The sequence below is a fragment of the Podarcis liolepis genome (genome assembly GCF_965112155.1).
Source record: "Podarcis liolepis genome assembly, chromosome: 12".
Lineage (NCBI taxonomy): Eukaryota > Metazoa > Chordata > Lepidosauria > Squamata > Lacertidae > Podarcis > Podarcis liolepis.
The window spans coordinates 4,104,363-4,126,488 of NC_139563.1; the positions used below are offsets into that span (position 1 = coordinate 4,104,363).

Genomic DNA, 22,126 nt, shown 5'->3' on the forward strand with positions numbered 1-22,126 from the left:
GCTTGGCTTCGTTGCATTCTGCCTCTGTTTGTGGAATTTATTCCCCGATTGCATTTTATTGATTTGCTTTTGCATCGTGCATTTCCTCTGAGGACCCTTGGGTCCAAGAGGCATCCGGTTTTGTCCTGGGAGGGAGATTAGACAGAGCAGGTTACTGGCTTGGTGTTACTCAGTGACCTCTAAGTCTGAGCTGTGATTTTAATCCAGGTCTCCCTGATAATGTGGGATGCGGGTGGCGCTGTGGGTTAAACCACAGAGCCTAGGGCTTGCCGATCAGAAGGTCGGCGGTTCGAATCCCCGTGACGGGGTGAGCTCCCATTGCTTGGTCCCAGCTCCTGCCAACCTAGCAGTTCGAAAGCACATCAAAGTGAAAGTAGATAAATAGGTACCGCTCTGGTGGGAAGGTAAACGGCGTTTCCGTGTGCTGCTCTGGTTCTCCAGAAGTGGCTTAGTCATGCTGGCCACATGACCCAGAAGCTGTACGCCGGCTCCCTGGGCCAATAAAGCGAGACGAGCGCCGCAACCCCAGAGTCAGTCACGACTGGACCTAATGGTCAGGGGTCCCTTTACCTTCACCTCCCTGATCATAAGAACATATGGAGAACCCTCCTGGATCAGGCCAACGACACATCTAGTCCAGCATCCTCTTCTCATCTTGGCCAACCAGATGCCTATTCTGGGAAACCCGCAAGCAAGATTCGAACACAAGAGTCCTCTCCCCTCCTGTGGTTTCCAGCAGCTGGTATTCAGAAGCATTGCTGCCTATGAGAGCCAGTGTGGTGTAGTGGTTAAGAGTGGTGGACACGTAATCTGGTGAACCGGGTTCGCTTCCCCGCTCCTCCACATGCAGCTGCTGGGTGACCTTGGGCTAGTCACACTTCTCTGAAGTCTCTCAGCCCCACTCACAACACAGAGTGTTTGTTGTGGGGGAGGAAGGGAAAGGAGAGTGTTAGCCGCTTTGAGACTCCTTAGGGTACTGATAAAGCGGGATATCAAATCCAAACTCTTCTTCCTCTGACTGTGGAGGCAGAGCACAGCCATCGTGGGTAGTAGCTATCAATAGCCCTCCATGGTGAAGAGCATTACTCACATTCATAAAAACCTGATCTTGCATTGTAAAAGTCCTTTTTTAATGTGTCCCCTCCCCCATAACAGTTAGCTAAGCTGGGGGGAGGTGGTTGTACTCAGTACAAATATACCGTATTTTTCGCACTATAGGACGCACTTTTTCCCCTCCAAAAATGAAGGGGAAATGTGTGTGCATCCTATGGTGCGAATGCAGGCTTTTGCTGAAGCCTGGAGAGCGAGAGGGGTCCGTGCGCACCGACCCCTCTCACTCTCCAGGCTTCAGGAAGCTATCCCAAGTCTTGCAAGCCCGGCGGGATGTCCCGCGGGCTCGCAAGGCTTGCGGGCAGCAGCCTGCACCCAAAAGCTGGGGACAGCGGGGAGGCGCAGAGCCGCCACCCCGCTATTCCCCGACCTGATCTGGAGGCTGGCGGGGGGAGAAGCAAGCCTGCTTCTCCCCCCCCCAGCCCCACAAGCTCGGGGGATAGGGGGATGGCGAAGCGCCGCCATCCCGCTATTCCCCGACCTGATCTGGAGGCTGGGGGTGGGAGAAGCAAGCCTGCTTCTCCCCCCCCCAGCCCCCCAACCTCCAGGCTTCAGGAGAGCCCCACCGCCAGCCCCACAAGCTCAGGGGACAGCGGGAGAGGCGCAGCGCGCCCTTCCCGCTGTCCCCCGACTTGGCTAGAAGCCTGGCCCAGCCCCGCAAACTCGGGGGACAGCGGGAGAGGCGCAGCGCGCCATCCCGCTGTCTCCCGACATGGTTTGGAGGCTGGCGGAAGGCTTCCTCCTCCCCCAGCCCCGCAAGCTCCCAGAGCGATGCCAAAGCTGCGCGCAGCTTCGGCATGGCTCTGGGTCCCGTTCTGGAGGAGGGGGAAGCTCGGGCTTCCCCGCCTCAGCCCCGCGCCTGGCGGGGGGGGGAATAATTTTTTTTTGCCTTTATTTCCCCCCCCCCAAATCTAGGTGCGTCCTATGGACCGGTGCGTCCAATAGTCCGAAAAATACGGTACCTGGTTACGATGATTATTTTTGCTTTAATGAATTCAATGCTTTAAAAGTCCTTGACCAAATCTTCTCCTTCACCTTCTCTTTGGCTGGTTCAGTGCCCAGACTCGGGCCTTAGCTGCAGAAGATGGTGCTCTCCATCTTCCCTGCCTGTGTGCAGTCATGCAGATGGGATTGACCTTGTGCAGAGAAGCAGTTTGGAAGCCTCTGAAGCTCAGAAAGAGCTTTCTAGCCTTTTGCTTTTAGGCCTCGATGTCCCTGAGGAACGGAGCCTTTAAGTCAGCTTCTCTTCCAATCTGGTGCCTCCGTTTTGGACTACAACTCCCATCAGCCCCAGCGGGCGGGTCGAGCTCATGCTCACAAAGTCAAAAATACTGAAGATTATTTTTCAAAGGTCTGGTGGGATGAGGCTAGCCTGCTACGTATGGTAATTCTCTGTGCAAGAATAGTGGCCTGTTAAGACTGGCGTCATTCCAACATCCCAGACGGCTTATACAGCCACACGGATCTCTGCAGAGCAGACGATGAAACAGGCAAATAAATTTGGTTGCTGCCCATAGCCAAAGTTTATTTTTGTGTATGTGCGTTTTGAGGCTTGAATCAGCCCCTGGTTAAAGTCTTGAGAATGCTTCAGCCAACTGAGGCTGATGGCTGTTGTCATTTGGGGCCGTCGGTTGTGCATCATAAATCGACCACATCACTACATTCCCCATCCCAGTTAACGCAAGCCATCTTTGGCCTCCGTCTGTTCAGAAGCAAGTTTCACACACTACAAGATTACGGTAGCTAATTAAATTTCCCCGAGACTGGCCTGCGGGTGCTTCTTGGGAGTGTCTCCCAACGTCCGCTTGGCACCAACTTGCCTAACTGGCTACCCATAATAGAAGAAGCTTTTGAGAGATTAGTTCTGTTCTACAGGGATGGACTTGTGGACAGAAGCGGAGAGCTGCTTGAACTGGAACTGGTAGCAACCACGCACATCTAAAACATGTTGATAAGAATCAATTTAAGATCAAACAGTTACCTGGCACCTGGGAATTGTGAGCTTGTGAGCTTTCCCTCAGGGACCAGAATGTTGAATTAGATGGCCTGATCCTGCTGTGCTCTTCTTCAATTCTGATGTGCTTTTTCTCTCCCCCTGCCCAACACCGTTCTTCTAAAACTATCTCCTCATTGTTAGCATGCAGAATTTGGTACACGCTGGTAAGCAAGAGAACCAGGGCGAGAAGACCGTTCCCTGTAGTAGGCACAAAGTGGGACCTGCAACAAGTTTATTAAATGCATTTCATGTCTCGTGAGCATACTGATATTTAGCAATTCTGGGTTTCCAACCTGTGTTAGGACCCCCCATTTTTCTTATTTAATTTCAGCAAACTTTGGGATTTCCCCAAGTCTGCTGATGCTTCCCTCTTGTGTATAGATGGTGATTGGCAGGATAGTACAGTGGTACCTTGGGTTACAGATGCTTCAGGTTCCAGACGCTTCAGGTTGCAGGCTCCACTAACCCAGAAATAGTACCTCGAGTTAAGAACTTTGCTTCAGGATGAGAACAGAAATCGGCAGCAGCAGGAGGCCCCATTAGCTAAAGTGGTGCTTCAGGTTAAGAACAGTTTCAGGTTAAGAACGGACCTCCGGAATGAATTAAGTTGTTAACCCGAGGTACCACTGTACCAACAAGTAACTGGAAGCGGTGATTGAAGACAAGTGCAAGCTAAGGAGGCCACCAGCAGAGTCTCTGGTGTCAGCCCCACTGAAAAGGGATGCTCTGTTGCTAAGGCACACGGTTGCAGGTTCCTTGGATCTTGGAGCAGCTCCTGCTTTCTGTCCAAGTGAGTCGTTTTGGGGCCGCAGGCATGTTCATGAAGCCTGCTGTCATGAATCTCCCTTAGGCATAGCATCACGAAGCTTGCTCGAAAGGAAGAGAAGTGTAAAAGTGATGCAGAGAGGAGCACTTGCACCAACTAAATGTGACACAGCACAGTTGGATCAGCTTAAAATTGCAGCATGAGATCAGGTAGCACTTAGCTGGCTTGGGGTTTGCTTAGCAATACCAGTCTGCAGAAACGAGTTGGCATCGCCGCTGCTGCCTGTCTCTTCTCCTCTGGTGCTTTTGCTACAAAAGGGGGGTGGGGGTTGTAAATCCTGCCTTGAATCCAGAGGCCTGCAGAGCATTGGAGAGAAGCTGTTTTATATTTAGCAGCTCATAACAAGAGTTCCCGTGGTACTTCTCTCCCTGCCATATTTGCATGGCTCCCCACTTCCCCCCTGTTCCCAGAATGCCTTGTGTTTCCAGGGAAATTTCCCCTCCCACTGTTTAAAGACAAAGACTTCAGTAGCTTTGGCTCCTAGGGATGCTTCTCCACGCTGGAGGAAAGCCCATCTTCCAACATCTCAGAGCAAATCTTTCCTCTGGTATGACATGATGGAAGTCGCTGCAAGTTAGGACTCCATTTGGCCTCTGCTCCAAACTCTTTGGGTCTTCAAGCCCTTGACAATTCCTTGCCTGTTACAGGAAAATTGTTGTTGTTGTTGTTTAGTCGTTTAGTCGTGTCCGACTCTTCGTGACCCCGTGGACCAGAACACGCCAGGTACTCCTGTCTTCCACTGCCTCCCGCAGTTCAAACTCATGCTAGTAGCTTCGAGAACACTATCTCGTCCTCTGTCCGACCATCTCGTCCTCTGTCGTCCCCTTCTCCTTGTTTCCTCCATCTTTCCCAACATCAGGGTCTTTTCCAGGGAGTCTTCTCTTCTCCTGAGGTGGCCAAAGTATTGGAGCCTCAGCTTCAGGATCTGTCCTTCCAGTGAGCACTCAGGGCTGAGTTCCTTCAGAATGGAGAGGTTTGATCTTCTTGCAGTCCATGGGACTCTCAAGAGTCTCCTCCAGCACCAGAATTCAAAAGCATCAGTTCTTCGGCGATTAGCCTTTATGGTCCAGCTCTCACTTCCATACATCACTACTGGGAAAACCATAGCTTGAACTATATGGACCTTTGTTGGCAAGGTGATGCCTCTGCTTTTTAAGATGCTGTCTAGGTTTGTCATTGCTTTTCTCCCAAGAAGCAGGCGTCTTTTAATTTCATGACTGCTGTTACCATCTGCAGTGATCATGGAGCTCCAGAAAGTAAAATCTCTCACTGCCTCCATTTCTTCCCCTTCTATTTGCCAGGAGGTGATGGGACCAGTGGACATGATCTTCGTTTTTTTGATGCTGAGCTTCAAACCATATTTTGCGCTCTCCTCTTTCACCCTCATTAAAAGGTTCTTTAATTCCTCCTCACTTTCTGCCATCTATGTTGTGTCATCTGCATATCTGAGGTTGTTGATATTTCTTCCGGCAATCTTAATTCCGGCTACGGATTCATCCAGCCCAGCCTTTCGCATGATGAATTCTGCATATAAGTTAAATAACCAGGGAGACAATATACAGCCTTGCTGTACTCCTTTCCCAATTTTGAACCAATCAGTTGTTCCATATTCAGGAAAATACCGCTCTGAAATTCTGCTTTGGGAGGGATGTAGCTCAGTGGTAAGAGTATCTGTTTGCATACAGAAGTCCCAAGTTCAAAGCTTGATGTCTCCAGGTAGTGCTGGGAGAGACTTCGCCTCTGAAGCCCTGGGCAGCTGCTGCCTGTCAGTGTGGACAGTACTTAGCTAGATGAACCATTGGTCTGACTCGACATTCCTTCTTTCCACCTTGCTAGCTTTACAGGAGTTTCTCACCCACTATCGATTAGATTTTTAACAGCATGCACAACATGTGGATTATTCTCTCACACACTGCCCTTGCTGTGCAACCTGATCTTCCCGGTGTAGGGCATGGGGCAGCCTTAAATCTTTGGGCTGTGCCCTCCTTGCCGTAGTCAACCGCGTCACTCTCCTCCCTAGCTGTGCAATGGGCAGGAGGCCTTGGAAGGAAGCCACTCTGCCCTTTGCCAAATTTGGGGCCTGCGCATGGCAAATGCAAGAAGGGCTTTGAGGCACTTAAAGGATTTTAAAAATAAATCAGCTGTATAATCATGGATATGTTAAACAAATAGACACATTGCAAAACACCGAATGAAAGCGCCTTTCTGGGAGGGTAAGGAATGCTTACGCACCGGTGTTAAGAACTTGCAATTCGGTAAACAGGGTACCACTCTGCGTGAGAAGGAGATGATGGCAACAACAGCTTTCATGTAGCATCATCACTGAGGGAGCTAAAATTTTGAGGGAAGGGGGCAGAGATAAATTAGTAAGACCCACCAGTATTGTGGACAATCCAAAGTTTAAAATGCTAAGTGCTTGATCTAAGAGGATGCTTATCTGCGTCAGTTCCTGTGGTTCTTAACTGTAGCATGGTAACCAGAAATCATCCTTGGGGTGCAGACTGGTAGAGAGAGCACCACTTTCTCTAAAAATAATAAGGTTTGGTGTACAAGGGGTGGAAATCTTGTAAGAGAATAAGTACAAGTGCTTTATTATTCTCTGAAAATGTATCCCCCAATTTAAATCATGTTAAATGTGCTTTATTTTCCCTTCCTGATCAAATATTTCCGTTCAGATACATTTGTCCTTTGGAAGAAGTGTGCGGTCGCTAAGAGACTTCTACTTTGAGTATGGAAGGATAAATAAATATCTATTGTGCAGCGCTCTGCAGACCACAATTCTCTTGCTATATTTGAACATGCTTTGCATGGACACCAACATTGGTTGGGTACCTGTTCAGGCATTTGAATGGCATCTCTCTCTCTGTGGGAAAATTAAGATGGGTGTTTATCATTTTGAGAATGTGAGCTGATTCTCCCATTTTGTTAATTTCCTTTCTTCTTTAACAAAGCTGCAAGTCAGTTTTAAAAAAGAAGGGCGAGATGCAGATGCAATAAGCAGTCTGCATTATTTCTGAGAATGACTCTCTGAAAAAGTTTTGCTGCTTTCTAGGCACATGTTCGCACCCAGCGATGTGACCCTGAAACACAGGATGTTGGTGTTGGCTCTCTCTGCAAAGCGCTGCACTGGTAGCAACCTCCTGTGTTGCTCCAATGGGGATCCAGTGGAAACAAAGCAGCTCATTCTGTTATAAAGGGATGGCTGACGGCCTCTGACTTCCTGCTTCTCATGAAGACAAGCAGCTGCAGCCCTCCCAGAAGTTCCAGAAACAAACAAACCCAATGCAAACGGTTGCCAATGGCGGAGCGTTTTACATACCAGCTTTTCATTGGGAGGTCTCAAACACAATCCTCTTTGTTCACTTCTCTTGGACTTATTTACATGAGTAAGCCTCGTGGCTCATTCTGTCATTGGCCGTAGCTATCACTGAAGTGCACAGGGAGAGTGTCTGTGGCCAGAGGTTACCTGCTACATGCATTGAGGTGCTTGCGGTGACCTGGCCTTTGGCATGAAACCCTCTTGTCTGGTGACGGGGAGGAGAGAAAAAGGGAAACGAGGGTTAAGTTGCAAATGATGCATCGACTTGGGGCGATGGAGGACAGCTGAGAAAGCTGCTGGTTCTGTGTGACAGCACAATATTAAGACCAGCTAGTATTGCAAATTGTTCACCAAGGTAGGACTGAGGGGCTGCAGGGACAGGTCAGTAGGCAGGTGGGGGGAAGGTGTTTATCTGTGTCGAGATTTGTACACACAGAAGCACATGACAATGAACGTGTCTGTGTTCGTGGCAGTGATTATATAAATGATTGTTTTAACATGCTTGCTAGTCTAGGCTGCATCAACAGAAGTATAGCGTCAGGATCAAGGGAAGTCGTGGTACTGCTCGATTCTGTCTTGATCAGATCCCGCCTGGAGTCCTCAGTCCAGTTCTGGGCACCCCAGTTTAAAAAGCAAATTGACAAGCTGGAACGTATGCAGAGGAGATTGACCAGGATCATCAAGGGCTGGCAACCAAGTCTTGTGGGGAATGGCTGAGGGAGTTGGAGATGTTTAGCCTGGAAAAGAGGAGACTGGGAGGAGATATTAGAGCCATTTTCAGATATCTGAAGGGCTGTCACGTGGAAGATGGAACAAGCTTGTTCTCTCTTGCTCCTAAGGCTAGGACTGAACCAATGGATTCAAATGCAAGAAAGGAGATTTCAACTAAACATTAGGAAGAAGTTGCTGATATTATGCACTGTTTGAAAGGGGAGCGAACTACCTCAAAAGGTGGTGGACTCTCCTTTCTTGGAAAATTTTAAGCAAGAGGTTTGATGGCTATCTGAGATTTTTCAGCTGTGATTCCTACGATGACCTTTGTGGTCCCTTCCAAGTCTACAATTGTGTGATTCTATACCAATGAGGAATGAGCAGGTGGGCAGGGGAAGGAAATCACTACTGTAATACTTCTGGGAACTTGTAAAAGAAACTTCAGAATGCTAAGGCACTACTTGGCTTGACTTGGAAAAGGTTCGCCCATAGGTCGTTGTACAGCGGAGGATTGAATGGAGACATGGATTTGCTTGAGAGAAGGAGGATGACCACTGCTTGCTTCTCTCCATTGTGAAAATTGTCCTTATTTTAGTGGGCTGTAGGTTGCAGCTCCAACTGAAGTTCTTCTCTAACACAACCAAGGACTCGGTTTGACTTGCCAGTTATCAACGATGCTTTCCTTTTTCTCTTCCCAGTGTCCCCAGGAAAGATCATGGATGAAAAGATGTCCTACAAGGAGTTTCTGGACCGCAATGATTCGTGGACAATGGATGACAGGGCCCATTGTTTTGATCCACAGCCAGCATTTAAGCCCATGGATGTGACAGGTAAGAAGTAGCTGCAGCTGCAGCTTCGCTGAGAACGGAAGCACAGAAGCCTGCATTTTTATCGAAATCCCCCTGAAATTTCAAACCTGAACACCATTCCAGGAACAATGCCTGCTTCCAGAAGTCTATGTTAGATTAGTGTCCCCCGCCCCCTTTAGGACTTGCTTGCCTGAAGGAGTTACCTTCCCCATCCATTTCACCAACCCTCTTCATCAGAGTCTGTCCGGGTCCTCTTCTTCATTGCCTAAACGAGGGGTAGCCAATGTGGTGACCTTCAGATGTCATTGGACTACAGCTCCCATCATCCCTCTTCTTTGGCCATGCTGACTGGGGCTGAGGGGAAGTGGATTCCAGTGACATTTAGAGGCACTGCATGGACTATCCTTGGCCTAAAGCATCTTTCTGCTGGTGGGTTTGTCAGTGGTGGCTTCCATGTGCTCAGAACATTCCACAGGTTGACTATCTGCTGTAGGAGAGAAACGAAAAAAATACTTCAACCATGATTCCACAGAGGCTCACGCACAGACAGCCAATATTTTCCCCACTACCACAGCACACTTGGTCCTGAGTGCCTTAACTGAGATTCCTACATTGCAGTGGGTTGGACTAGGTAACTGTTGAGGGTCCCTTCCAATCTACAGTTCTATGATTCTATGACTTTTTCAGTGCACACTCCAACATGACTCAAAGATCTGTTTCTTTGGGTGTAGTCACAACCAGCTTAGACCCTGTGAACATACATGTGGAGCTAGGTACGTGAGATGAGCCTGCCAGAACAGATAAGTGGCCCATCTAGTCCACCATCCTGTTCTCACAGTGGCCAAACAGCTGCATATGGAAAGCCTGTAAGCGGGAGCCAGACATCAGAGCACTCTCTCCTCCTGTGGTTTCCAAAAACTGATATTCAGAGGAGTGGTGGCTCTCACAGCCGAGGTCGAACACAGCCGCCATCATTGGTAGCTGTTGATCCTCCATGAATTTGTCTAATCCAGCCTTTCTCAACCTGTGGGTCCCCAGATGTTGTTGAACTACAACTCCCATCACCCCTAGCTAGCAAGGCCAGAGCTCAGGGGTGATGGGAGTTGTAGTCCAACAACATCTGGGGACCCACAGGTTGAGGGAGTTTCACTGTTTAACCATGTGCTGTGCTTTATATTGCTGTCCTGAATAACAACAACAACAACAACAACTTTTATTTATATCCCTCCCTCCCCAGCCAAAGCCGGGCTCAGGGCGGCTAACAACAATAAAATAGTACAACATTCTAAAATCATTTCATTATAAAATTAATTCAACTCAAATTGATGGCAACCATTAGGCTAAAATTCTGTGAAGATTGCCAAAGGAGGGAGTCAGGCTGTGCCCTGACTAAAGGCCTGGTGGAACAGCTCTGTTTTGCAGGACCTGCGGAAAGATGTCAAGTCCCGCAGGGCCCTAGTCTCTTGTGACAGAGCTTGGAGCCACAGAGATTGGAGCCACAGCCGAAAAAGCCCTGGCTCTAGTTGAGGCCAGCCTAACCTCTCTGTGGCCTGGGACCTCCAAGATGTTTTTGTTTGAAGCCCGTAAGTTCCTCTGTGGGACATACCAGGAGAGGCGGTCCCGTAGGTACGAGGGTCCTAGGCATTCACTTCCAACTTCTTCTCCTGACTGCCCCCTGCCCAAAGAAACCCCTACAATGTTCTGAAAGTAGATTAATTCCTCTGTCCGTCAGCCCCTTTCTCTTGCCACTTGCATTCAACCAAGTTCTAAAAGCTGGCATGCAGGAAAGCTCACCCCAGTAACCTTCCGATCCCATCTGCTGTCCTGGCTCTTTAAATGTTTTCAGCTGCCAGCACCCCAGGCTGCAGGGACCCTCCCTCCCATTCCCCAAGGCTGAAGAAGAAGAAGAGAAGAGTTTGGATTTGATATCCCGCCTTTCACTCCCCTTCAGGAGTCTCAAAGCGGCTAACATTCTCCTTTCTCTTCCTCCCCCATAACAAACACTCTGTGAGGTGAGTGGGGCTGAGAGACTTCAAAGAAGTGTGACTGGCCCAAGGTCACCCAGCAGCTGCATGTGGAGGAGCGGAGACACGAACCCGGTTCCCCAGATTACAAGACTACCGCTCTTAACCACTACACCACACTGGCTCTCTTCCCTCCCACTCTTCCCTCCCATTCCCCAAGGCTGAGACTTCCTCCATGGTGGGAATGTGTGTGTAAGGACCCTAAAATGGAAACACCATTCCCACGTGCTAGCTTTGGACAAGCAGAGATAGAAAAGTAGGCGTGCTGCTGGGTCAAATGCACACAACAGGTCAGCCGAGAGGCATGCTTTGCTCAGGTGTCCATCACCCTCAGGCAGTGGCATGGGGCTCCCTTCTCATGCCTCTGCTCAGTAAGCTTAATTCCATTAATAAGTCACCTGGAGCAGCGTAGCTGTCATGGATAGTAAAGCTTCCCTGTCTGCTGTGGGAGCATTTGCATGATTTAGCTCTGTGTGCGGCGCTTAATGCCACAGTGATAATTCGTGTGTTCTGGAGCATGAAACAATTGCTCTGGTTGTTCTCTGCCGCTCCCCACCAACCCGATATTCCAGGCTGACGGGGCTCCCTCTGTGCGGAAGCACTTCGCATCTTCTTTGTGCGGCTGCCTGCATGAGCGGGTACTCTCTGGACTCCTCAAATCCTTCAAAATTCAATTTCACACAGCGGTTGGCTTGGAATGGCTCGTGGGCGCTGGCCTACAAGGCTGGGACAGAGAGATTAGTGTGGAGGGCATACAAATTGCATCAGTTAAACCGATTTATCCCCTATCTCTGCCGTTTTTAAAGCTGCCTCAAATAACCCATCAATCCTGAAAAACGGGGAAATGAGGGGGCCCGTTTGCAAAACCCTAGAATATATTGCAATGAGGGCTCAGCAGCAGTTATTCTGACATGTGAAAAGAGGCTTTTGGGTAGAAGTTGATAGCTGATGTGCAAGAATATGCTCTACTGTAGCCTACGCAGTCTGACTTTTGGGTGTGATTCAGTATCGCTGGCTGTGGGAGCTCGGAGATTTTATATTTACACACAGAATTATATTTCAGGCTTCTCATAGACATCTGGTTGGCCACTGGGAGAACAGGATCCTAGATTAGATGGGTCTTTGGCATGACCCAGCAGGGATCTACACACCCACCCACCCCTGCATCAAAGAGCATTCCACACAAACTTATTATGGATCCCCCTTTAGGATTTGGATAATCACTAAAATAATATGTATGTTACTGTGACTGATAAAGCAGAGGGCTTTTGCTTGCTCATGTGGCACAACACATAGGCTTCTGTCTTCATCAACTGCTCTGGTAGAAATGAAACGATGCTGTCTTATTTATATTCATCTTCCTTTCTTTTTTTCCTGGCTGCCACCTTGGAAACGGCATCACTTCTTTTTTATCAGAGCAGCTGATGAAAGCAGAAGCCTAAATGTTTTGCCACATAAATAAAAAAAAAACCCTTTTGTTAATCACAGTAACGTATACATATGGGAAAGCGTATAAACCCACTTAAAAAAACCTAACAACCTCTAAGTGAGTAGGCTTGCTGAAATTTCATAATGTTTTTAGCAAATGCGGAATTTGGACTTGCTGGTTTTTGAAGACACCATAGGGACTGTTGTCACAGTGGATGTTTTTGGAATAATACTTGAGCTCCTTCCAACCTCCGACGTGTTGACATGTTGAAGGTGCTTATTAAGCGCTTCAGGAGTATGGAACACCTAGCAGGATCAGTGAGGCTCTTGGCGTACTTTCAATTCATTTGCCAACGCAGCACCCATGGGAGCACATGTACTCACAGGGTCCTCTCTCTTAGCTGAAATCAGGCTTGAAAGAAGGATACTGTTGTAGACAATAGAGCAGGCATTTTGTGTTCATGTCTGTGGGGTGTGTGTTTGGTGCCCAGGACAGCTTCTCTGGTTTGCAAATGGGACATCATTTGGCAAACTCTAGACCAGGGGTAGGCAAGGCCCGGGGGCCGGATGCGGCCTATTTGCCTTCTCAATCCGGCCCGTGGATGGTCTGGGAATCAGCGTGTTTTTACATGAGTAGAATGTGTGCTTTTATTTAAAATGCATCTCTGGGTTATTTGTGGGGCATAGGAATTCGTTCATTTCCCCCCCCCCCAAATATAGTCTGGCCCACCACATGGTCTGAGGGACGGTGGACCGGCCCATGGCTGAAAAAGGTTGCTGACCCCTGCTCTAGACCACCTAGTCCAAAGGACAGAAGAGTTATCCCAGGCTTCCTCTACCTCAGCCCTCCAGATGTTTTGAGACTACAATTCCCATCATCCCTCACCACTGGTCTCGCTAGCTAGGGATCATGGGAGTTGTAGGCCAAAAACATCTGGAGGGCCAAGACTGAGGAATCCTGAGTTATCCCCTTCTAGCGGAGAAGACTCATCGTTCCCTTGCCTCAATAAACACTGTGAAGGGATCCAAGCGTTGGCAAGGCTCTAAGTTAAAACCCTCCCCAGAATAGAGCACCATAAGATGACCTTTTGAGTTGGGAGTGTAAAATCATAGAGTTGGAAGGGACCCTGGGGATCATCCATTCCAAACCCCTGCAATGCAGAAATATGCAGCTGTCCCGTACGGGGATTGAACCTGCAACCTTGGCATTATCAGCACCATGCTAACCAACTGAGCTAAAGGTAAAGGTGAAGCGACCCCAGACCATTAGGTCCAGTCGTGGCCAACTCTGGGGTTGCAGCGCTCATCTCACTTTATTGACCGAGGGAGCCGGCATACAGCTTCCGGGTCAAGTGGCCAGCATGACTAAGCCACTTCTGGCGAACCAGAGCAGCGCACGGAAACGCCGTTTACCTTCCCGCTGGAGCAGTACCTATTTATCTACTTGCACTTTGATGTGCTTTCGAGCTGCTAGGTTGGCAGGAGCAGGGACCGAGCAACGGGAGCTCACCCCGTCGCGGGGATTCGAACCGCCGACCTTCTGATCAGCAAGTCCTAGGTTCTGTGGTTTAACCCACAGCGCCACCCACGTCCCTCCAACTGAGCTATCCATTCACTAAAACCAATTGATTAAAGAGCTGGCACTGAAGGAGAGCGGAATGGACGAATTAGCATTGATGTGGCTTCTTTTTGCACATGCAAGTCATGACTGCCCCAGGGACAGGGAAGGATAAGGCTGGATCATGCTTGAAGCCTCTCGTCCAATATCCCCACCTGCCTTAGTTCTGCAGTATCTCACTGTTGGTCTGGGAAAACCTACATCTTTGTTTCCAGTGAAACGTGGAAGGCTCTCTTCGCCCTGCCTCTCTTAGAAGCTTGGCTTCCGCTTCCTGTAATGCCACCCAGCTGCTGGGTAGAGGCTCGTTTTGGAAAAGCCGCTTTGCCTGCAAAGAGGTCATCCTCTCTTGCTTGGCTGCCTCTGTCTGTCCAGTCAAGGGTGTAATAGGATTCCTGGCGCAAGCTAACAAGATGGATTGTAGGTGGTCGCTGGGTTTGAGAACTGTCTGGAAGTGGCAGGCCGTCAGGGTCATCTGACACACATGCAAACCTGTCCCTTCCGCACATAGGCTTTGGGCTTGTTGTGTCTGAGCAGGTACCCATCTATTGAAAGTACATTTTCACTTCCAGTAAGATGCCTCAACAATTTGAGCGGGTACACCTGGGGCATTTTTAAAATAAAAAATATAGTGTAGGATACGATTACGATAATCTTTATTGTCATTGTCCCATACAGAACAATGAAATTGAAAAAAATCTACATCAGACATTCAAAAACCGACAAGCCTGCTATCCCAGCCTGGTTAACCCCCTAAAAACTCTGATACCCCATAATTAAATTCAAAATACTCCCACAGAGATTACCTTGCAAGCCCAGATATTATGTCTTTAACTGCACAGAGATGCTTTTTATCTTTCCTCGTGTCAAGAGACCCTGGTTAGGGTTCAAAATGTGCAATAAAACTATGATTCGTTAAAAGTAATTTCGTTGTCCCCGAGAGGGGGCAATGACAATAAAGATATTATTATTATTATTATTATTATTATTATTATTATTATTATTATTGTTGTTGTTGTTGTTGTTGTTGTTGTTGTTGTTGTTGTTATTGTTATTATTATTATTTAGGTTGGCTGCCTCTCAATCCTGCCCTGAAGTGGGTGTCTGGGTTGGGTATTGATGAGTCTTGCTTATCATCATCCAAGTAGAGGCAGGGAAACGGTTTGAGTGTGGTTTGCCCTGTGCCAATGTGATAATTGTCGTTCAGCAACTTTCCGAGTGCCTCACGTTAGCCATCCCTGGTGTAAAGTTTAGTGACAGTAACATCTTAAAGCTATACCTGGAACGAAATTAGCTCGGTTGAGGATCCCACAGCAGTGAGCCTAGAATTCGACATCTGCTGAACTTTACAAAGCACACCTCTTATTCCCTTGATAGACGTAGAATCATAGAATCATAAAGTTGGAAGGGACCATGAGGGTCATCTAGTCGAACCCTGTGCAATGCAGGAATCTCTTGCCCAATGTGGGGATCGAACCCCTGACCCCAAGATTAAGAGCCTCATGCTCTGTCAACTGAGCTACTTGTCTGGCTGTGGCTCATCATTAAAAAGTGCTGGGCTTCTTGCCTAGCACATAACTGAAGCTCAAGCTTGGGAATCCTTTGCTGAGTGGCCAAAATTTCACTATAGCAAGTCCTTAGACACACATTTTTTTCCAAGGGTTGGGTTTTTTCGGTGGGGTGGGGGGAGAGGGATATTCATCTTCCTAAGCCCTCCTTCCCCTTGGACCATGTTCTCAGAAGGTAGCCTGTAAGCCAGATGAGGCTCAGCTAGCCTCAGCTCCTTTGCACCCCGTTGCCATGGCCCCCTGCACCCCTCTCTCGCTGATTGCCACGTCAGTTGCACAGCAGGCAGGGCTGGCACTGCAGGTGGCAGAAGCAAGGGGCATGGGGATGTCCTGGGCTGCTGTGTCAAGATGGAAGCTGTCCTGAACTGTGCCACGGCTCGAGACCCCGGAGAAAGATGCCAACTATCTGCTGATTGTCCCATAGAGCCTTTTAAGATGCACCGCGAAGACGTCCTGTCCGACCTTCTGCTGCTTCCTCAGGAAATGACGAATGTACCACCTTTCGGGGAGTATTTTGGAGCTTCGCAAGAAGTCCATGGTACAATTCTCTCCGCCGCGCTTGCCGGTTGCGTAACTCTCTCCCCGCTTCAAGTGCCGCTAAGGAATTCTTCTGCATGGCTGACATCTTTCTTCCTCCTCCTCCTCCTCCAGTGTGCTTTGAAACTCGTGTTAATTATGGAGAGCAATGAGGGACATAATCTGCTTTCTCAGTAGACTTCTAATCTGCCAGTGGGTCTTGAAAAATCTGCATGCTTGCAATCAGGCCGTCGGTCGTGAGGCTGGGCTCCTTCATGCCTCCCTTAGATCTTTTTTTGAAATCATAGACTGCCGTTTTGGTGTTTGGAGGAGAGCTTGGAAGTGTGAAGAAGACCACGTTGATTTGAAACCTTTAATTCCTGGGCAAAGTGTCCCATTATCCAGGGTGGCGGTGAGGGAATTGAATACCACCACTTCACCGACCTTTTGCTCTTGTTGATCCGCCAGTCTCCCAGCCCTCCTTTCTCCCTGTGGCTGGTGGAAACAAAAAAATCCCAATCCTCTGCAGCCAGAATTGAATGCCATTAGAGGTGCAACATTTGGGGCTCCTCCTGCTTCTCTGGGAAATTGTTTAACCTGTCCTCCTGCCTCGCTTTCTGCTTCCCTCCCCTCTGCTTGCTCTGACCCCCAGTAGAATATATCCAAGGCCAAAGGCCAGTCTTCATTGATATTACTGTACAGCCCTGCTGAACATTGGCCTAAGACTGGTGGGCAGGCCGCCTCGGAAGTCTGCACCTCAAGGCTAAGACGAAGCCTAGGCACTCTGCAAGGCACTATTGGGTGTGATGGGGCCTTGTTGCTACCTCCCCACTTTATTAATCCTCTTTCACCCCCTCTGCTTCTTCCAGTGGCTGCCATTTCCACACCCACCTGTCTCATGATGCTCTGCTCATTCAGTTTTTCAAGGCTTAGGACTGGGGCGTCAGGTGGTCCCTTGCTGGTTAGCTGCAGGCGACCGCAGCAGGACCAGAGGCTTTGTAAAGTGGAGCTGGCAAGCAGTTACCAGACAGCTGCTGTGATTGTGCTGCCACCAAGTCTCTCCATCCCTGGTTTTAGGAAACCCCCCGGATGCTGGCTGGGGGTGACGGGGTCCAAATCATTTCGGGATCCAAGGTTGGGGAAATCTGTTTAAAAGGCACTTCGTAGCTTTCCTTCCTCCTGCTGTCACAAAACGTCAGGAAAGTAATAAGCTCAAGCTTAGGACTTGGGAGTGCTGGTAGCAGCAAGAGGAAATGAACATTTTCTTCCTCATCTGGAAGTGTGTTTTCCTCGGTGCAAAATGCTACCTGGAAAGGAAATCCTGACTCAATTAGCTGCCGGGGCTTCATTTCCTGCAAGGTTTGTATTGGTTTGTTAGTTGATGGAAACGCATTGCGTCCCACTTAAGAGACCAAATCAGCCTCAGCTTGGTTCAGTCTAAGCGTGAACTCCCACATAGTGGATGGCAGGGGAAATGTGGTAGCTGGCGGTGCAAAAAACCTGCCTTGTTTTTTACAGCACCTTACGGAATTGCAGGGGCGCCTGAGCAGCCCCCTCTGGGACCCCAACATCCTCCTGCAAACATTTTTGACCCCATGGCCTTCCTCGATTCCGGGGCAGAGTCTCTGCTGAACCAGAACGAAACAGGTGAGCCCATGCTGATCTGTTGCCTCTGCCAAGAACACCAGAAGTCCTGGGGGTGAATGGGGGGCGGGGAGGAGGCAAGCTGCAGCTAGTAAACTAGGGTGTGAGGCGAGTATGCATGGGTCTGCAAGCTGCATTTCAGAAAGAAGAGAAAAGCAGGAGCAAATCTGCACTCGAGGGCTAATACGTGGCCGCCAAAGATGTTGTGGAGATGAGATCCCTGCTTTTCCTCTGTCCGAGAGAAAAGAGGACAAGCAGAATCAAAGCAAGACAGCACCCAGGTCTGCAGTAGGATTTGAGGCTGCCAGTTGTGTAGCTGACCTGTGTGGGTGTTCCAGGGGAGCCCCGGTGCGAATTGGAGCAATCCTGAGTCAGCCACAGCTGCTCAGCAAACACCACCTAGGAGACCTCCTAGTGGTCCTCTAACTCCACCTCTTCTGGCAATAAACATGGGGCGGTTTTACTTGGGGGTCTCAAAGGTAACCTGTCGTGAAGCCACCTTTTGGGTGAGCTTTCACGAGAGCCTGTGTATCTGCTCGTTGTTTCCCGTAGCGCCTGCAGGAGAGACGGGGCTTCCTGAAGATTTCTGGTTGAGACCTCAGCACTTAGCAGAGGGACAAGGAACACCTTTCTTTGAGCCGCCAGGTAAAAAAGGCAGAAGCATCTCCAGAGAGGAGGTGCGTGTTCTTTTGTGGCTCTTCAGTCAGGCATTGGCACGGACCCACCTGCTGTTTCCAAACAACACCTTGATCTCTGAGAGGAAGGCAGAGTTTTGGTGGCGCAAAGAGCAGCAAAACATCACGAGACGGTTCCCAGAATCCTTTGCTTCCCAGCTTTTGGGGTTGTGCCGTTCCCAGTCCCTGCCAGGTCCTGCCTCCCCACCCCTGTCTTCATGCATCCTGGCTGAAGCTGGAGGCAGAGAGAGATGCATGACCTACCCAGTCTGGTGCCCCCCAACTCCCTTCCCCTTCCTGTTCCACATGTGGAAGCAGGTCAGGTCCTCTTGAAAGGGCGATGAACAGGAAGGAGAGATTGAACAGAGAGGATCTGGTGAAGAAAGCTTTTACCTGGGGAGGGGGGCGGGTCTGTGGCATCTATTCTTGCCCCATGCACTTTGAATGACCTTTACCACCCCATCACCCCAGTTCAAGGCTTTCTCTCTCTCAGTTACATTCTATATGTATGCTGCCTAATTGCTGTCGTGTCAGGCAGAGCGCCTGCCCCAAAGCCATTCAGACTGGCTGGTGGCTCCAGCTCAGTTTCTGTGTGAATAGCTTATCCCACCCCCACCCCACCTTCTCTTTGTGCCCAGCACCCGGCAAGATCCTGACGAACTTCCCAGGACACTCCGACATCACAGAGCCCAATCCATCAGAGTCAAAGCAGTCCGCGCCAGCAGGTGAGAAGGAAGAGCTCCGTGGAAAGCTGGCTCGCGTTTGAGATCTGGATACTACCCTTGCTGGATGATTGCTTGCAGCGATAGGCTCCAGTTCATCATTCCCAGAGCTGTTTCATGGGGCCAGTTGTGGCAGTGTGGGGTGGATAGGCTGAGTGCGGTGGGGACAGGACTGCCCCACCCCAAAGTGGCATTTCTGGTGTCCTGTTCACCCCAAGCAACCTGCAAACCGAGCAGAGGAAAAACATGGGTTGTGGTTCTTGCCCCCTGGGGCTATGGGGTTTCTTGGGCAAGGGGTGTCAGGCTTTCTTCCCCAACTCATGACATTTGGGATGATTTATAATTGAGCTTCCCGGTCTGGGGACGAGGCAGATTATAAATAAATATAATTATTATCATGTAATTTATTTGTACTCCTGACTTCTGCGTAGTGGGGCAACCGGTTAACGATTTGGCTCTGAACTTGCTCCGAACTCACCCTGCCATCCCAAAGGCAGCAAAGATGACCCCTCCCCCTTTCTTTCTCGGCCGTTTGCTTTGTTCTGTTTCCAAATGGTGGCGTCGGCAGCAGGAGGAACACGTACCTTTAAATCTTCTGCTTAAGTCGTTTCTTTCCTTTTCTTTTCCAGCCTCTCCTGCGGTCGGAGGTCACGGGCCTGCCCCTGCAGTGGAAGAGCTGATGGGGTTTGAACCATCATTTGACCAGAAATCTCTTCCTCTCAAAGAATCCCTGGCAGGTGAGCTTGCATTCAAGACTTCGTAGTGTGTGTTTGTTTCTTGGCTTGCTTGCAATGCTTGAAAAGTGAGGCGGGTTCTGGGTTTGCACAGGAAATGGTCTTCAGTCAAGTGCCAATTGGTCCCACAAGCAGGAACCCACAAGAAATGGGTCTGGGGTATAGACTTCTCCCCCTGCCCCCTTTGCCTCCAAACCTTCACTCCCTCCTTCTCTGTCTCACACCATCATCTCCATCAATGGCCCTCCTGACGCCCGCATCCTGCCCTGCTTTGCTCTTCCATGACCTCGTTCTCTGCTGAAGCTCCTACAGTTGGAACGGTGGCACCAGATTTCCTGCAAACCCAGCAGACCCCAGCCAGCAGTATTCCAACATGCTAGAGTTCCAGATAAAGCTGCCATTTAGAGTCCTCTCTAGAGCAGGCTTCCCCCAGCATATTTTGATTACCGTCCCGCCGTTACCCTGAGGTCCCAGGGAGGGTCACAGCAATTGAAAATACGTTGCAAACAGTTCAAACCAAATCACAACCACAAGAATAGGTTGGGTCCTAAAATGTAAATCTAGTAAGAACATAAGAAGAGCCCTGCTGGATCACGTTGGGCGCAGATCAGCAATAACTCAAAAGGTGTCAGAGAAGTTAACTCTTTATCCAAAAAAAATAAAAGCTCAGGCCTAGTCAGCACAGCAAATCTTTCTCTTGCCCCATTGAGGCAGTTGTGAGGACTGAAGGTTCCTGCCTTCCCACTACTCCCTAAGTCTTCTCTCCCCCCCCCCCCCCGAGTCCTTCCCAAGCAATCTGAGGCTCCTTCATCTTGTCTGTCTTTGCTTCCCTCTCTTCATGCCTCTTATGGTTCTGGGAGACCAGGGGAAAGGGGAGCTGATCATAGCAGGAGAAGGGAGACCCCCTGGCTTCCTCACCAGCCTACCTCATCTCTGCCTTTTAGCTTCTCTGCTCTCCAGCTTCCGCTTCTGCCTCTAGAGTCTGGATTTCTCTCTGCCACAGCCTCTCCCTGCTCACTAAACCCTGTTACCTCTTCGGCTTCCAACACCTCCTCCTCCTCCCTCTGACCACTCCTTGTCATGCCACAAATAATCCCCAGGCTCTGAGCCTTCTTACCTTGGGGGTTCCCCAGCTGGTACCACTTGCCATTCCTCCGCGTCCAGCCAGTCCATGGCAGCTAATGGCCCATCTAGACCAGCGTCCTGTTCTCACAGCGGCCAACCAGGTACCCCAATGGGAATCTGCGCAGAAGCAGAATCTGAGCACAAGAGCTCTGTCTCCTGTGGTTTCCAGTAACTGGCATTCAGGAGCATTGCAGCCTCCAGCTGTGGAGGCAGAACACAGCCATTGTTGTCATGATCTCGTGTGTCAAATGCCAGGGTAAAGAAGTGTGTCTTCAGCATAGGACAAAGATCGTGCCTCTGTGGGTAAGACATTCCCCACCCTAGGGTCTGCCCCGCTCCGCACACTTCTGAGGGTGCTGGAACCACAAAGAGGAGTCCCTTTGCCGATCTTGACACCTGAGAGGTTCTTTAGGGATGGGAGGGGGCTGTTTCAGGTACAGTGGTGCCCCGCAAGACGAATGCCTCACAAGACGGAAAACTCGCTAGACGAAAGAGTTTTCCGTTTTGGAGGTGCTTTGCAAAACAAATCTCCTATGGGCTTGCTTCGCAAGACGACAATGTCTTGCGAGTTCCTGCTGGTTTCCCCCCCCCCTTTTTCTAAGCCGCTAAGCTGCTTATCAGCTGATCCGATCAGCAGATAAGCCGCTAAAAGCCACTAATAGCGCTAATCCGCTAATCCGTCAATGGGCTTGCTTCGCAAGACGAAAAAACCGCTAGACGAAGAGAATCACAGAACAGATTCTTTTTGTCTTGCGAGGCACCACTGTATTTGGGGCCTAAGTAATTTAGGCCCTTAGCCGTAAAAACATAAGAAGAGCCTGCTGGATCATGTCAGTGGCCCAACAGATACCTGTGGGAAACCAAGAAGGATTCGAGCACAAGACCAACTCTTCATTTTGGACCAGTTAAAGTTTCCGAGTTGTCTTCAGGGGCAGCCCCAGGTGTTGCATTGCGCAGTAATCCAGCGTGGAAGTCCCCAGCTCATGGAGCGCAATGGCCAAATCAGAATTGTAGAGTCGGAAGGGACCCCAAAGGCCATCTCGTTTTTCTCTTGTGAACCACCCTGGGATTTTTTGATGGAGGGCAGCATATAAATATAGTGAATAAAATAAAAATCTAGTCCAGCCCCTTGCAATGCAGTCCTTCCTGTCCGAAAGCCGATGAATCAGGCAGAGCTAGAAGAAGGTACTCCTAGCCACTGAGGCCACCTGAGCCATACATGACAAATACAGGAGCGCCCCCAAGCTACAGACCTGCTCCTTCCAAGGTAGTGCAGCACCGTCCAGGACAGGTTGTCTCCCCACA

General features: G+C 49.5%; 1 protein-coding gene across 26 annotated transcripts in view; it reads left to right on the top strand.

Moving 5' to 3' along the window:
* MAP4 (microtubule associated protein 4) overlaps positions 1-22,126 on the top strand; it is a 214,632-nt gene that overhangs the window by 106,724 nt on the left and 85,782 nt on the right. For 15 of the 26 annotated variants that reach the window (XM_083466492.1, XM_083466514.1, XM_083466495.1 and 12 more), the window contains exons 5-10: positions 8,661-8,792; positions 15,831-15,944; positions 17,441-17,569; positions 18,119-18,211; positions 18,879-18,965; positions 19,592-19,699. In XM_083466492.1, the coding sequence (XP_083322618.1) occupies positions 8,661-8,792; positions 15,831-15,944; positions 17,441-17,569; positions 18,119-18,211; positions 18,879-18,965; positions 19,592-19,699 (663 nt within the window). The remainder of the gene's footprint in view (positions 1-8,660; positions 8,793-15,830; positions 15,945-17,440; positions 17,570-18,118; positions 18,212-18,878; positions 18,966-19,591; positions 19,700-22,126) is intronic. The other 11 variants (XM_083466515.1, XM_083466510.1, XM_083466517.1 and 8 more) reach the window with 6 other exon arrangements.